This window comes from Chenopodium album, chromosome 7, assembly GCF_948465745.1.
Source record: "Chenopodium album chromosome 7, dcCheAlbu1.1, whole genome shotgun sequence".
In the NCBI taxonomy this organism is placed as follows: domain Eukaryota; kingdom Viridiplantae; phylum Streptophyta; class Magnoliopsida; order Caryophyllales; family Amaranthaceae; genus Chenopodium; species Chenopodium album.
This window is the reverse complement of record NC_137840.1, coordinates 67283183-67299991: the sequence shown is the minus strand read 5'-3', so window position 1 is coordinate 67299991 and position 16809 is coordinate 67283183. Positions and strand designations below refer to the sequence as shown.

At 31.0% G+C, this 16809-nt stretch overlaps 1 protein-coding gene across 1 annotated transcript; it reads right to left on the bottom strand.

The window, feature by feature from the left end:
• Window positions 1-641: 641 nt before the first annotated feature.
• Window positions 642-8129, bottom strand: LOC145638148 (biotin carboxyl carrier protein of acetyl-CoA carboxylase 1, chloroplastic-like). The gene is made up of 7 exons (XM_081689109.1): window positions 7811-8129; window positions 4555-4608; window positions 4317-4462; window positions 3925-4231; window positions 3682-3753; window positions 1063-1128; window positions 642-966 (listed from the first exon to the last, which is right to left on the bottom strand). The coding sequence occupies exons 1-7, from the start codon at window positions 7976-7978 to the stop codon at window positions 943-945; spliced, it is 837 nt and encodes a 278-aa protein (XP_081545235.1). The 5' UTR covers window positions 7979-8129; the 3' UTR covers window positions 642-942.
• Window positions 8130-16809: the final 8680 nt, after the last annotated feature.

Sequence of the window (16809 nt, the reverse complement as noted above, 5' to 3'; positions counted from 1 at the left end):
TGATTTAAGTAAAATTTATGACCAACACTTGTAGCGATACTTGTTTGCCGTGTGTCTTATATAAGGAATTTTTTATTTTTTATTTTTTAAAGATTCCTCGATTGTATATAATATGCTCAATTTAATCTAAATTACCTATTCGTGGGTTCACCTCGAATTTTAGGATAATCTGGGTTCATTAACAACTATTGATCGAGTAGAAATGTAGAATCCTAATTATATTGAACTATTACCAACACGTTAAACACATGTTAGTTGTGCTTTGATTGATAATATTCTTTAGAAGCACCATTATTGCTAGGATAAATTGGGACTAAGGCGAATCTATATAACGACACCATTATACAAGTATACATTACAAGCAACATGTGAAAGACAAATATACCCTTATGACCAAAAACCAAATACTTTTGGTTACAAGTCTTTTCAATTCTTTGTACATACTACATAGTATACCTGATTATATTTAAGATTATTGTCAATTAGTCACATTAATTTTCAAATCGGACCAATAAATTTAGCTCAAGTCAAAATAGTTTCAGGTTAGATAATTGAGTATGGTTCAAATTTGCTGCGTCTTAAAATTCTTATTAATGGTCGTAAAAATTTCCAAAAATACACGTTCAAATACATCATTCTAGTCATGGAGAAATATAAAAGGTCCAAATAGAAATGCACAAAATAGGAGAAAGTTGTCCTACAAAAACTTCATGTCAGACAAAAAACTAAAGTAATTTTAGCAATATGGAACAAAAAGGAAAAAAACAACTGACAATTCCCCAACGTGCAAATCAAAATGGTTAAAAATAATTAAATAAATAACAATTTCTTTTTCGACTTCATCTAGCACCTCATCTGAATTAGAAAAAATTTTCATCTACGAGTTTAGAAGTGTGTTTAACCAATAATCATACAGACGCTGGACCGGCTGGTTAGCGTTATCTACGGCTGAATGACAAATAGAGGCTGCAAAGGCACCAAGACAAGTCAAAGATGATTTTAGTTGGAAGCAGAAAACAAGTTTTATACTCCATAACAAAAACATTCAAGAAGGGAACTTACTGTATCTAAGCTGACGGGTTTCCCATCTTCTGCTACAACTTCGACAACTGTCCCGGCTTGATCAGCCTACAAAAAACAATTTTTATCAGATTTTACAATTTGCAGGCCATACATACCAAATTATCGCCATCTTAAGATGGAAATGTAAAAGTGTCCATCTATTATGAACATAGCATTCACTCATCATGAAGGATCTATAGAGTACATATCCAATAGTCTGAAGACGGAAAAGTGCTTAACTTTATGATAATTGATCATCAAGAAAAGGTTTCTCTTCTAAGGCAAAGCCAATTCAGCTAGCAGAAGGTGTGGCTGTTAGGCTACCAACTCAATCAAGTTTTACCTCACACATCAAGAATCAAATTGGCAAAGGGTCCCCTACTAATTTGAAAGCGAAATGAAATCAGGATCTGCCAAACTACAATTGACCGACCCATATCTGGAAATTATAAAACAACCTAGCTATTCAATCAGCTACAAATCATGTAAAAAAGGTCGCTAGAATATTTCCAAAACAGCTTAAAGAAAAATAGTTATGAGGTGAAAGAGGAAAGTGACATTGTTGCAATATTGTGAAAATAACAGCAACTCAGTGCTGACTGTGAGGCCTAAAAGGCTCAGAGGAGCACTTGTTAAATCTCTTAACAGTGAATGCTGATGGGGCAGGAAACAGAGAAAGGTCAACCCTAGGCTGGGATGTGGCATGCCCACCTCACAGGAATCTACAACAGAAAGGCTAAATCATAGACGAAAAAAAAAAAAGTTCGATCTTAATAAGAAACAGTAGCAATAAGCTTAGCATATGTAGGCAAAATCCTTTCAGAAAGCTTGGTAGAAAGAAAATAGGTAACATAAAAAAAGATCAGTCAAAAATCTGAAACCATAAAATAGCAATTTATCATAATCCATAAGCTTGTATCCATTAAAGTTACATTATTAGAGCAATGCCAATGGTAGTAAATCAAATTCTTCATGAGGTGAAATTATGAGGAAAAATTTGACTCTACATCTTCCATCAATGTTGCGGGCTAGTCTTCCTCATGGGGAAAGATAGTTTTCCTCACTCGGCGAGGAAAAATTAACAAATTAGATCCTGCCATGTGTCCCTATCAGCTATATTTGTAACATGTTACTATTTGTAACATGTTACTATTTGTAACCGTTGTTTTAGCTAAAACTTAATTATATAAATAAGAAGATATATAACAATAATCATAAAATTTTGAGATCTATATATAGAGACCCATTTTGCTATATTTTTACACAATTTATAAAATCACTTTTCACTATCAAAACTAATTAAATCAACATTTCATTCCCCAACACTTTGCTTAGATAGAAGGAAAAAAAGAGAAAGGGAGGAGGACATTGTTTGGGAGAAGGATGGGAAAGGAAGGGGAAGGAGAGAGAGCGATCCATTGTCCCTCTCTCTTTAATAAAATATAATCCCTACAAAATTGAAGAGATTTGGAGGGAAAATGAAGTTCACCTTAACTTCTTTCTTTCTTTGTTGTCCAAACAAAGCTAAAATTATTATTACCATAATTTAGATTAGTTAGATAGGAGAGAAAAAAGCGAAAGTAGGGGAGCACGATTTTTTTTCCTCACCAAATTTCCTTGTGGGGATAATGGTGTAGAAGAGTAAGAAAGTAAGTAGAGAGAGATTGGTGAGGAAAATTTTTCTCATGGAGAGAGTGTTCTGAGTCAGACCTCTGAAATCTGAACAGTGAACACAGCTGAATGAGTATATGGAAAGAATGTTGATTCCATTTCAGCAAGTCAAGTTTTGACTACTTTTCCCTATATACACTCATTATACTACCTCCGTTAACTTTTATGTGCAACTTTGGAATATTTTATATCTCACAAATAATACCCCAAAGTTGCACATTAAAAATTAACAGAGGTAGTAATAAATCCCATCTCTTTACAGTGATTAGGTAAAATGTATCTGAAAAGTGATATCTATACAGAGCACTGATATAAATCCTAAGAAATCCAAACCTTTTTTTTTTTTTTAATCAGAAGTATTTCCAAAAACCCTACAATGCTCAATTAAAGAGTCTTGGGCTTAACTATGGAATTTTACCTGAACTTTATGCACTTTGTCTAAAACACTAGGTGGAAATACAGTGCAAAAACTTTACCTACACAAGTTTAGCCTGACATGAAAGTAATGTATCGATACCATATAAGCGATCAGTGGAATGGACTGCTGTTTTTATATCTTCTATTTCTAATAAATAATCTGTCAACATAATTGGGAATATGTTTGTAATGCTCTTTGTTGGTCAATCAGCAGCATAAAGCCAAACGAGACTCATGATATTAATGGGATTTCTCTCATTGGTATTAAAAGATCCAACCTCCAACAGATAGGACCATTCATTTATTAAGCATATTTCACATGGATTTCAGAAATCACAACTGAAAGGTAGACAAATATGTGAACATGGAGGTACAGGAAAAATAAACCTCAAATTTCAAACTGACATACAATAACTAGTTTTCGTAATGTTAGCTAAATAACATGAAAAAAAAAAATATATTACGGAGTAGGATTGAATGGTAGCTATCAAAATCATCATAATCTAAGCAGACTTTAGATAAGAGACTTACTTCAATTTCGTTCATTAACTTCATGGCTTCAATAATACATACAACCTGTCCTTTCTGCACTTTGTCTCCAACCTATTATAATAATATTGGGAAAAAAAAAAAAATTAACTCAATTTTAGTTACAATCTTTTTTTTAGTTACAATCTACAATGAGTCAATGATGGGTGAAATTCTGAACTTGAACATGCAAGATAAATCAACAAATTTCATGGCAATCATGGAAATGCAAATAAAAATACTAACCTTTACAAATGGTGGGGAATTAGGTGCAGGACTTCGATAAAATGTCCCAGACATAGGGCTCTTTAGGGGAGGAACTGATGATTTGGCAGCTGGTGGAGCAGGTGCTGGGGACGTTGTGGGTGCAGGGGCGGCTACTGCCAAAGAAGCAGGTGGGCTAGCTTGTGGTGGTGCAGTAGGTGTAGAAGGTGCCTGCATCATATACATAGGAGGGGGTGTTGGTTGTGAAATGGCTTCCTTTTTACGAATCAATAGTTCACAGTCATGTTGCTTCATCTGCAACTCCACAATGTCTCTTGAGTCTACAAGCCTGCAAAATAAAAAAAAAATGATTTGTCACATATTTAAGCTTGATTAAATTACATACAAAAAGAAAGAGTAATTAAGTCCATTACTTGATAAGACCAGCAACTTGGGTGATAAATTCAGATATAGATTCCTCTGTAGCCACTGGTGTTGAAATAGACTCACTTGATGGTTTGCCATTCTTTGTCTCCTTTGCAGAAGCTTCAGATTTACTTGAAGCTTCACCTATGCTAGCCTTTAAAGACAACAAAGTGGGTAACGAATATCAATGGAGAAATTTCATGGAATAAGGATAATCCTTGAAAAACAAAATTACAAGAAGCTTACATTGTTCAATTGGGCCTTAGCTGCAACAGAATGTGTGATAACAGATCGGGAACTCTGCAACAAAACAAAAAAGAAGGAATTCTTAATGATGCAGAATTGCAGATGCCCCAACAACGCCTACCATTCTCTGATTACAATTTCATCAATCTTCACTGTTTGCTTATAGACGCAGTTTGCTGTTAATAGCGTTTTACCCTATTCATATGCCCTACTTTGACCACAACTTTTACTTTTCAATGTATTTTTGTAAAAGATTGTTTGATTCGTCCCCATGTATACTTCCAAAATATAAACTTTTTTATAATTTTTACTATTACATGGTTAAAGATATTAACGGTCAAAATAGTGTGTTGGCTAGTGTGAAAGTTAAAATGTTGCAGTTAAATGTTAGTATAACTTTGATTCAGGAGTGCTTCACATATTTACCATTTAAAAGTACAATTTTTTTTACACATCACATAATGAGTCACAACAAGAACATCCAAAATGCAATAATATGCCTGTCAAAAAAAAATGCAATAATATGATGTGTTGCACGCTGGGACTATGGGTGGGAGGATACTTTTGCTACAGACCTATACTAACTATATTCAACAAAACTTTGCATGGCTTTGGTTAATTCTATAGGGTCTTAAATGCTAAACTTATATCCATTTCAATCTTTTAAAAAGTTCAACTGTTATGTCAAAGACTGAAAATGTTGACTATGAAACAATTTAATCAAATAAAAACAAAGATCAGTTTCATAACTTGAAACAACCATTTGTGTTACACTCAATTTGAGGAAAAGTAAACATTGTTTAGGATCAAAGTGAGAAATAAAGAGACAAAAGGAGAATAAAGGAAAAGATATAAAAAAAAAAAAAAAAAAAGCAAAAAGGTTATATTACGATATTAGAACTAGTAATAGATTATATACGGCCTACATATGCCATAATGCCGAGTTTTTTTTTTTTTTTTTTTTTTTTTTTTTAGCAAATGAATGTTCTTGCATGCTTTTTTGTGGGGGTAAATATTAAAATTTGACCTAACTATACAGCAACATTATAGTTCCTTGCAAACAAATGCAATAGGAAATTTTCTTTTCTCATGTTCATGGTCAAATGAAAGCCGGTTAAAAGATTAACTCACACAATGAATCCTTTACTCCTATAACCTAACAGCTACTCCTTCCACCCCTAAATGCATGCACCATATTCTTTTTTGGGTGTCCTTAAACGAATTCTCCATTCCATTCATGATCATGTGTTCTCATTGCATTATTCTCTCTTCAACATGTAGTCCCACACTCCCACTAGTTTACATTTTCATCAACATATACTTTTAGGGATCCCTGATAGGGATACAGGAAATAATAAAGATCCCACATAACTCTATAGTTAACCCTCAAGAAGATAGTTTAGTTGGAGGGAACATAGCCTACGAGGCACAAACACGCACTAAAGGGGTTGAAACCTCTACCATTTTTGCACTCCTTGGCCAATTGATTGAGACACATTAACTTTTCAACAAATAATCTCTCTCCATGAAAGTATCAAGCACAAATTCCAATACTTGTATTTATAACAGCACTATGCACTACTATTTCATAAAAGCTTAAACTGCTCAAAAGTTCTTTTATCTATCAGCTACACAGAAGTACCTTCAACTTAGCAAGACCACCAACCCATTACAGCTGAAAACCTATGTTTTTTTTTTTGTTTTTTTTTTTATATGTTGCCTATTGCACTATAGCCCTATAGGTGCTGAGAGAAACTAATCCAAAGCCAAAGTCTAAACCTTTCATCATCATCCAATTCTCCATTTATTAAATGTTAATTGTGTATACTTCATTTAAGCCCATTTATGCCCTATAACAAGCAAACATCCATGGAAATTTATTCTCTCAAGTTAATGATCAAACACATGAAATATTGGCAAGAGTTTCCACAAAAAATTACCAGACAAAAGTTTAACTCAAAAACCGAATCTTTCACTTATAGCATAGCATTGTTCCATCCCTAAAAGCATACACCATTTTCCTTTTTTTTGGATGTACCTTAATAAATGCTCCATTCCAATCGAGATCCCAAATCACTCAATAATTTATCCTCTAGAGGATAGATTAGGTGGATGTAACATGGGCCTAACTCATGAGGCACAAACACGCGGTAAAACAAAACCCCTCAAACATGATTGCACTTCTCAACGAGATGATTGAAATACATTAACCTTTCAATATATAATCTTACCCTTTCTCCGCGGAAGAAAGTATTGAGCTCATTTCCACTAGTTGTATTCATGACAACAATAAGCATTAAGATTTCTTAAAAGCTAAAATTGCTCAAAAGATCTTTAATCTAAACTTGCTCTCTTGCTTAACTATACCTAGTAATAATAATGGTGAACGCACTTACAGTGTATAGCAGCAGCAAAAATCTCTACAAAAAAGTGCTCTTATCTTTGTTAGACCACCATCCCATCACAACTGAAAACCCAAGGTGGGCAAGGTCATGAAACGATGCCTATTCCACTATTCATATAATGAGAAATTAGCCTAAAAGTGACGAATCATATCTTAATATCATTCCAAACAACCCCACAAACTGAAATTACCCGATATCATCCATCTGAAGTCTACACCCTTCCATCATCATCCAATTCTTAGTAATTCAAGTGTTAATAATACTCAAGCTCCAAAACAAACAAACATCCATGAAGCTTGATTATCTAATATTTCGAACATTGAATGTTTTCGGTGCTTGATTAAAGCAGGAAAGCTCAAAACAACACAAAGTACAACAGTACAAGCATAATAAAGTACCATCATCAATTACCATACAGCTTAAAGTACATCTCTTAACTCAAATAAATCATTCTTTTACCAAATGTGCAACCCTTATACCATTAAAGGTTGATTTGAGCTAATTTGTCAACTAAAAAGCCAATTCTTCATTAATCCTAATTCCAAACCCTTTTCAAATAGTAGAAACATTAAACATTCAAATAATCAATTAGTTTATAATTACAAATCCAACTAATCTCCAAGATTTAACAAATTCATAGTTCATAGAAATTAACGACAAATGCATCAAGCAAATGCATAAATAGCATCAATTAAACACTGCTGAAAAACATAATACTCAATACAATCAACATAATATAGCACACAAATTAAATTCACAATACATCATTAATCGATCTAGCACATACAAATCAAATCAATCAAACAGATCCAGTAAAATAAACAGAAATATAAAAAAATAAAAATAAAAACCTTGGAAAAAAGACGAAGGTCGGGTTTAGAGGAGAGAGAAAAGGCAGCATTGGAAGGAGAGAGAAGTTGACGACGGCGGCCGAGGAGAGAGAGTGAAGAGGTGGTGGTGTTAATGGCGGATTTATCGGCGACAATAGCGACGGCTGGAGTAGGAATACACGACGACATTGAAAGAGTGGTAGTGTTGGTATTGGTGAGTTATAGTTGGACTATAGTTTGAATTGCAGTGATAAATTTGGGGGAAAGGTGGGAAGTTGAGAGATTGGAATTTTGGTTTGGGGGAGCAGGAAGAAACTCACTGTTTAGGATTATTTGTTTTATTTTTCAGTCTCAACTGAATTTTGTGGGGTCGCATTTATTCATTTATTTTATTTTATTTTTGACATTTTGTGTTTGGAGTATGAGGAAAAATATGATTTTTGATATGAGGCCCAAGGGGTTGGTTTGGTTTTGATCCATTGGTTGTTTTAATAAGGCCGGGCTACAAGCTTGGTAGTAGAAGTTTATATAAATCAACTTTTCATAAAAAAAAAAACAAAGGGGTTTCATAATTGTTGATATAGGTACAAAAATATATTATGGTGATTGGATTTTTTCAAATTGATTTATTTACTCCATTTTGTCATATCAATGTGATAAGTGGGGACTTTCTCCTTGAAACAATATACTACAAATTGATTTGATTAATTTGAAAGTTTTAATGGTTGTTTGGTTGACAAAATAATATGGGAGAAGTGAAAATTCATGGGATTTTAATTTGGATAGTTGTTTGGTTGATACAAAAAAGCAAAAATGAAGGAAGTTGGAATTCATGGGAATTTCCACTCCCCACAAAATATAGGAAATAATTACCTACCCCCCGTCTTGATCATTCAAATTTCATGGGAATTCCAACTTTCCATTGCACAACCAAATAACTTAAAGAAATTCCATTTGGGAAATAATTTTCCATGAAATACAACTTTTTATGGGAATTTATTTCCCATTTCAACCAAACGAGGCCTTAAAATCTGACGCATTATTCATTTTATTTTTTTTATTTCTGGAAAGTATATGAATTTAGAGCCCTTCATCTAAGAAAAAGATCAATAGAATCTAGAAGCCCTTTCTCTTATGGATAGCTTAATAGATTGAGATGAACGAGTATTAATTTGGTTTAATAGTTATATTGTTGCATGATAAATTGATAATTGATAAGGTTCAAAATATGTGTTCTTGTGGAGAAAACTCTAGCTAATACATAAAATCAATAATCTATTGTCGTTAAGTAACTCATGATCTCCGTCCACTATATATAGATTTGACTCCAATCGCCCCTCTAATTTTGCATTGATATATTTGTCAAAAACAAGTATAAGGCCATGTTCTCTTCACCTTAATTTTGCTGAACTGAAATTATTTTTACTGAACTGAAATTATTTTTGCTGAACTTAAATTAATTTTACTGAACTGAAATTATTTTTGCTTAACTGAAATTATTTTTACTGATTTTCTATTATAATTCTTCTTTAAGAAAACTGAATTTTACTGAACTGAACTTATTTTTACTGGACTGAAATTATTTTTACTTAATATTATTTTTTTTAAGGTGAATAGAACAAGGCCTAACTGCATATGCTTAATATTATTTTCAGCATTTAATTGACGTTTATTGTTTATATAGTTATGCATAATGTAGCATCGATGTTGTGACAAATTTGTGAATCATATATATTATGTTTTAACAAAGTATGTCTTTCAAAGTTTCAAACCAAATAAGTATTAATAGCAATATTGAACATAACCAACATCAAATTATATGCCGATCTAATTATAACACGCGACGTAAAAATGTAGGGAATATATATTTGATCATCAATGAAATATTCTACTATAAGGAAGATTTTATAATCAAATATGGCCGATCGATAAACACATTAGGTTAATTAGAAAAATACCTTTCACAAAGTTTTGTTTGTGTATCTTCATAAGATCTATGATACTTGATACCTCCCTTTCCTAACTTGTGTGTTTTTTTTCTAGGTTCTACTTCGTATTAATTAGATTTGCGCAACTAACCTAACCGTACGCTACCCTTTGGACGCCATGCATGAGTGCATGACCAAGAATATTGAAAATTTCCAAATATTTAACCGCCATTGTCGTAATTATAGCTCTATATATATTGATTAATAGAATATAAGGGAGAAATGTGCATCGTCTAGTACAACTGTACAAGTGACAACTTATACTCGTATTAAAATTTTACTTACCAAGTAATAAATTGTCAAGCTAAGGTTTAAAAATAATTATACTCCTACTTTACGTATTTTGCACGTGTGCTAATGACTTTCCACTTCTTGCAAGTTTTGCTTTCACGCAGTTCGATCAACAGTAAAACCCTTGATCACCAAGCTTAAAAAAAAATAATAAAAAATAAAAAGAAAAAAGAAAAAAAAGTTAAATTGGCCCATTGACGTACGTACACTATGTAATGCATGTCGTCCAAATTTTACTCTCCTCCTTTTTAGATGCCAACTTATAAGCTGCTTCAACAAGAATATCAACTGCTTAATTCTCAAGATAATTTTAGTAATGGCGTTGTTGTAAATATCACAACATTACACCCACATACATAACCGACTTTTTAATTTTCTCTCTCCTCAAACCCAGCCCAAACTTCTCTCCACTTTCTCTCTCTTTAAACTCACCATATTCTCTATCCTCTAAACAACAAAATTGCTCAAATTGAACCAAAAAACAATGATTGCCTTCAAATTTTTGCATAATTTTATGAATTTTCTCATAAAACTTGCACAAAACAAGTTAGATCGAATAATTCTAGTAGAAATTTTGCAAAGATGAAACCCTAGATTTCGCAAAAGTTGATTCAAAGTGAAATACGAGTGAAAATTAGCGAAGAACAACATAATGAAGCAACAATTAACCTGTTTTGAATGTTAAAATGTTGATTATTAACTACTAAAATATCCTATGAAGCAATGAGAACCTAATACGTAATACTTGACTTTTGAGCATTTCAATATATGTATGAATTAGGTGTTCTAGTTTTCCAATTCCTTTAGTTTCTTTGTAGCAATGCTTTAGAGAAAGTGTTATTATAATGGTTTTGAGATTTTTGAATTTTTAACTCCATGAGCATGTTAAAGAAGGTAAAAAAAAAAAAAAAATTAAATAGTTTAGTAGTTTGATACCTCTGTATTAACATGTTGAATAAGGTCAAATAAATAAATAGATGGTTAAGATCAATGTTTGGGATAATTTGGAGAATTTTATTGTTGAATGTTTGCTGCATAATGAGGTAAAACTTGAAATGGACATAGTGTTTAATCAACATTCGTCTTCGGGCATTTTGGTAGACTTTATAAGTTTATAGTAACTTTCTTCTTTAGGTTCACCTTTTAACTATTGATTTGTTGTTATGAAATGGGGTTAAGGGAAAAGAGGAAGTGTCATTACCTCATTAGCTTGAATGTATCCTTAAATGGATGGTTCAACAGTAGTAGGTAGATTTTGTAATAATTCTGGTAATTGTGGCCTTTTATGGGCATATGTATCACACTTTTTAGTTCTTGTGAACCATCTTGCAAATCTCTCTAATAGGGATCGACCTCAACAACCACATCCATACTCCATACCGGACAAATCTTTTATATATTCTATTGTTGCTTTTCACCTTCTGTTTTGGCCTTCTGAAGTATAGTGGAAATTAGAACATTGGTTTAGAACATGGGATAAATCATAGAAAAATGAGAAAAAAAAAAAAAAGGTTAGATTTAGAACATATGAAAAAAAAAAATTAGAACATAGATAGAAAAAATTTAGAACATAGGAAATAAATTTAGAACATAGAGAAAAATTTTGAACATAGGAAATATATTAGAACATAGACAATTATATGTAGAACATAGGAAATAATTTAGAACATACATATATTTAGAGCTTAGATTGAAAATTTTAGGGCTTAAGAAGTAAATTTTAGAACATTGCAAATAATATTTAGAACATATGATAAAACCTATTAGCTCAATTGGAAGAGCACTATGCAAATGCATAGAGGATGTAGGTTCGATTCCTACATAAGTTATCTCTCTAAATTACTAAAAAACTTTCGAAAAGGAAACCATAATAACTTAAAAGTAAAATATGAAAATAAATTAACAAAAGGTTGGCTCGAAATGATTAACAACTATAAAAATAATTGTCACAACTATACTCTTATACAAACTCTGGTCTTCACATTATACAAATGAACCTACATGGGATTTGAACCCACATCTTTTGTGCATTGTTGAGCTAGTAGGATAATGTGAATTTTATTTAGGAAAAATTAAGAAGACAATATTATTGGAACTCAAAGTCCACCAAAGTTTGAATACTTTGGGAGAAAGTGTTTATACAAACTAATTTCGAACTCTCGTTTGTGTCCCATGTCTAAACAAAATAAGCAACAATATTTCCCGCTCTCCTAATTGTTGTAACCAAATCTTTACACTAGCTGCAGGCCATATATTAGTGAGATGTGTAGGAAAATAATTATCTGATAACTGAGAGGGATCATTGTTATTTGCTGAACCGATGGCAGACAAGGACGTATAGAGTAAACCTTCGAACATATAAGGTAAACTTTAGAATATAGTAAGATGATTTTAGAACATAGATTTAAAAAACTTAGAACATATAAAGAAACTTTAGAACATAAGTATAAAATAATAAACCATTGCTTACTTTGTTCTAAATATTTTTTCTCTTCTCATCACACATACTAAGCAAGTTAAAAACCAACAATTTCTATTCATATAATCGAATTATCTTCTCCTCTGCACAAAAACATGCAACTGGTTTAATACTTCCAACTGCATCATTAGCAACTCAGCTAGTCTCCTCATAGTTTGCAGGAATAAACATGTTTAAATTTTCTATTCAAACAGAGGAAGAATGAAGAGTGTCCAACCTTAGCATCAGCAATACATCCTTGCATAAACTTTAGTTGAAGATAACCACTTAGTCCAATGAAAGAGATTAAGAAAAAGACAATAAATGAAAGTATCTAGTTTTAGAAGGAAACCAATTAGCAAACCTTATAAAGCTCAAGAAAAATATTGAACTTGTAAATCCAATGTGTCTCTTACTAAAACATGCATAGTTGCAGCATTTGTAGATAGCTTTGCACCTAAACCACCACTTGAATTATCTGCCTCACTCCTCTCTTGAAGCATAATGTTCTTATTTTAGCTACGACATAGAAATAAGTTCTAGATGGAGCGTAGATATGACATTAGTGCTCGTATGCCAATGACTACAATAATAAGGGCCCAAAACCTTGAATGTTATCTCAAGATATCAGGTCACTTGTAAAACATTTTAATCACACTAGCGAATACTGTATACTAAATACTGGAGGTACTACACCACTTACAGCTGCAGATAGACTTCCTAAGATAGATATTGGGATTTCAGGCTTGTTGAGAGAGGCCAAACTCTTAATAGAAACTTTTGGTTGATTAACAATAAGGGCCTGTTCTCATTGGCTGGGCTGAGCTGAGCTGAATATTTTATAAGAGAAGGAAATTAGGAGTTGAGCTGAGCTGAACTGAACTGAATTTCAACGTAAGAGAACATGCCCTAAGTGGTGATAAAGTTGCATTGTTTGCTTCTAGGTTTGTGGTTTGTGGTTTGTTGTTAGTCCAGACACATAATTCAAAAATGAAACAAAGTTCACAATAATCAAACACATATGCAATAAAAAAAATAAAATCGAAAGAATAATACTGTAATGGAACACGAATTCATAGTCAAAAAAAAAAAAAACGATCATTAAAAAAAAATCTAGGGGGAAAAAACGCAAAAATCAGGGAATCGGAAAAAAAAAAAAGAACAAAATTGAGTATACAAAATTTTTTAAAAAAAATCAGGAAAATAAATCGCAAAATTGAGCATACATAATTGCATAAATGAAAAAATCGCAAAATTGAGCATACAAAATCGCATAAATGAAAAAATCGAGCATACAATATGAACAAATCGAGCATAAAAATCGCAAAAATAAATCAGGACAAAATCGATAAATTTGACAAATAAAATCGCTTAAAAAATCGAACAAAAAATAAAAACAAAAAATAGAATTATGAAACAATTGATAAACTTACAATAATGTATCCAAAAGCTGAGAATTTTTTTGATTAATTTGATGAAATTTTGGTTGCTGAGTAGTAGGTAGCGTGAGGAGAGAGAAAGAGGCGAGCAGCGTTGAGAGAAACAAAACAACGTAGGGCCTGTTCTGTTCCGTTGAAATTCAATTCAGTTCAGCTCAGCTCAGCTCTTAATTTATGTCTAATGATATTGCTAATGATATAAAGCCAAATTTCATTCTTTTAAGCTCTTATTACAACGACAACAACAACAACAACAAAAACAATAATAATAATAATAATAATAATAATAATAATAATAATAATAATAATAATAATAATAATAATATTAACAATAATAATAATAATAATATTAACAATAATAATAATAATAATATTAACAATAATAATAATAATAATAATAATTGAAATAATAATACTAATAATAATAATCAATAAATAATAATAATAATAATCATCAATAAATAATAATAATAATAATAATAATAATAATAATCATCAATAATTAATAATAATAATAATAATAATAATAATAACAATAACAATAATAATATTGATACAATTCATTGTTCAAATGGTTCTATTTTTTTTTATACAATAGTTCTATTCATTATAATTATATAGTATATTTTTCGTAAATATTTTAATATATACATTTGTATATACACATATGTATAGTAATAAATAATCAATAAATAATCAAAGATCACTAATCCGTAGTTAAAAATCACTAATTAATAAGTTAAGTTAAGTTCAGCTCAGCTCAGTTCAGTTCAGTTCAGCAAAGCTGAGTTCAGTCAATCGAAACAGGTCCGTAGTTTTGTTTGAAAGGGAAATAAAAAGTGGTTGTACAAGATCTTAATATTACGTAAATGCCATTACTAAGATTAATTTGAGTAGTTAGATCAAAACCAATGGACGACTGAGATTAGTTCTTATATAAGATTGCGTTCTTATATAGAGGAGGGTTCTTACATGAGTCTTCCTATATATATATATATATATATATATATATATATATATATATATATTTCCTCCGTTTTCTTTTACTTGCAACACTTCCCTAAAAAGGAAATGTTACAATACTTGCAACACACTATAAAAGAAAAGTTACTTTAGGGAAAAACTATACTATATCCCTTATTTAAAACACATGACTCACTAAATTACACTCCTAACAACCACTCATCCTATTTTAAAGTTTATTATATCATGAAACCCCACTTTTCTTAATTACCGCGCTAATATATATATATATATATATATATATATATATATATATATATATATATATATATATATATATATATATATATATATATATATATATATATATCTATGAAACTTGGTATGTATCTATTGAAGTTATAGTCCGTTTATTAGTGATGATGAATTTATAAAGAAAGTGTCCTCTCATTGTCATCAACAATCCAACAATTTAAAAAAAAATTGAAAAAAATGAACACCTTCAAGTGAAGTTTCTATATATCTTCAACAACATCCATTAGTATTTTTTTCTTCTTCTTAGATTAAGGTTGATTTGTTTGGTGGAATGAAGTCGGTTAGTCCCCTTATTAAGGATCTGTTCTCATTGACTGAACTCAGCTGAGCTGAACTGAAGTGAAATGAATATTTTATAAGAGAAGGAAATTAGGAGCTGAACTGAATTGAATTGAGCTTAACTGAACTGAGCCGAATTGAACTAAACTAAACTGAACTGAACTGAATTTCAACGTTAGAGAACAGGCCGTAAATTCATTTTTGTTAAAGACCATCTTAACCAAAAGTTAAATTAAGCTGATGCTTGAAGCACATAATCGGTTTATATACTCTATCAATTTTCAACCACAAAATAATCTAGTTTAAATGGCAAAATTGGACAATTAATTAAAGGTGGCCTATGCTTTCAAAAAAAAAAAATAATAATAATAATAAAGGTGGCCTATCTTTAAGTTAGTAGACATTTTTTAAAAATTGTAGACGCATAGTAACATTAGACACCAAAGTACTAACAGATCATCAAATGTTCCTTGGGACATATAATCTCTAATATTTGAATTTTGAAACCTTACTTAAGGATTTTTTTCTTACGAATTTTCTTTTATTGAGTTCTCCATTATCCTCTTTGTAACGTAGCAATTTTCCAAAACATATATCCTTCAATTATATTTTTTAAATGAAATCTAAAGTATTTAGAAAATTAGCCATTTTGTCACCAATTCATTAATTTTTGTATGTATATTACACATACAAAATCTAATAGCCGTTTCTGTCGCCTTAAAGGACTATAGAAGAAGATCTTGAAGGAGACCAAATACCGACGTTAATCTTCCTTTTTGTCTTCAATTGAGTTGCAAAATTTGACCCTTAATTCGTTTGGAAATAAAGATGGAATAGACAATATACTACATAATAATAGAAGACGAAATTCTCTTTTTTTTGTGTCTCTATATTATTACAAGTACACATCACATTTTTTTTTTTGAAGAAACAAGTACACATCACATTAAAGTAATAAAAAGGGAATTTTCATATTTTATGTCACTTTATTTAATTTGATTTAACATTTCACTATATTTGTTGGAACAATGTTAAACACATGGTATGCAAGACCATGCAATTCATAGTGTAGTTTGTATTTCAATCCAAACTTTGTGAATTGTGATAATTGGCCCTTTTTGCTTCTTTACGTACAAAATTTGCACACTTTGATTGTTATTTCATTTATTGGTAAATACAGTACTTGGAGTGAGCTGAAAGATTAGTTTGTTTTCCAGCTGTTTACAAAGAAAAATGTAAAGTTGCTTGTGATAGTGACGAGTTGATCTAATTAAGTTTATGATTTTT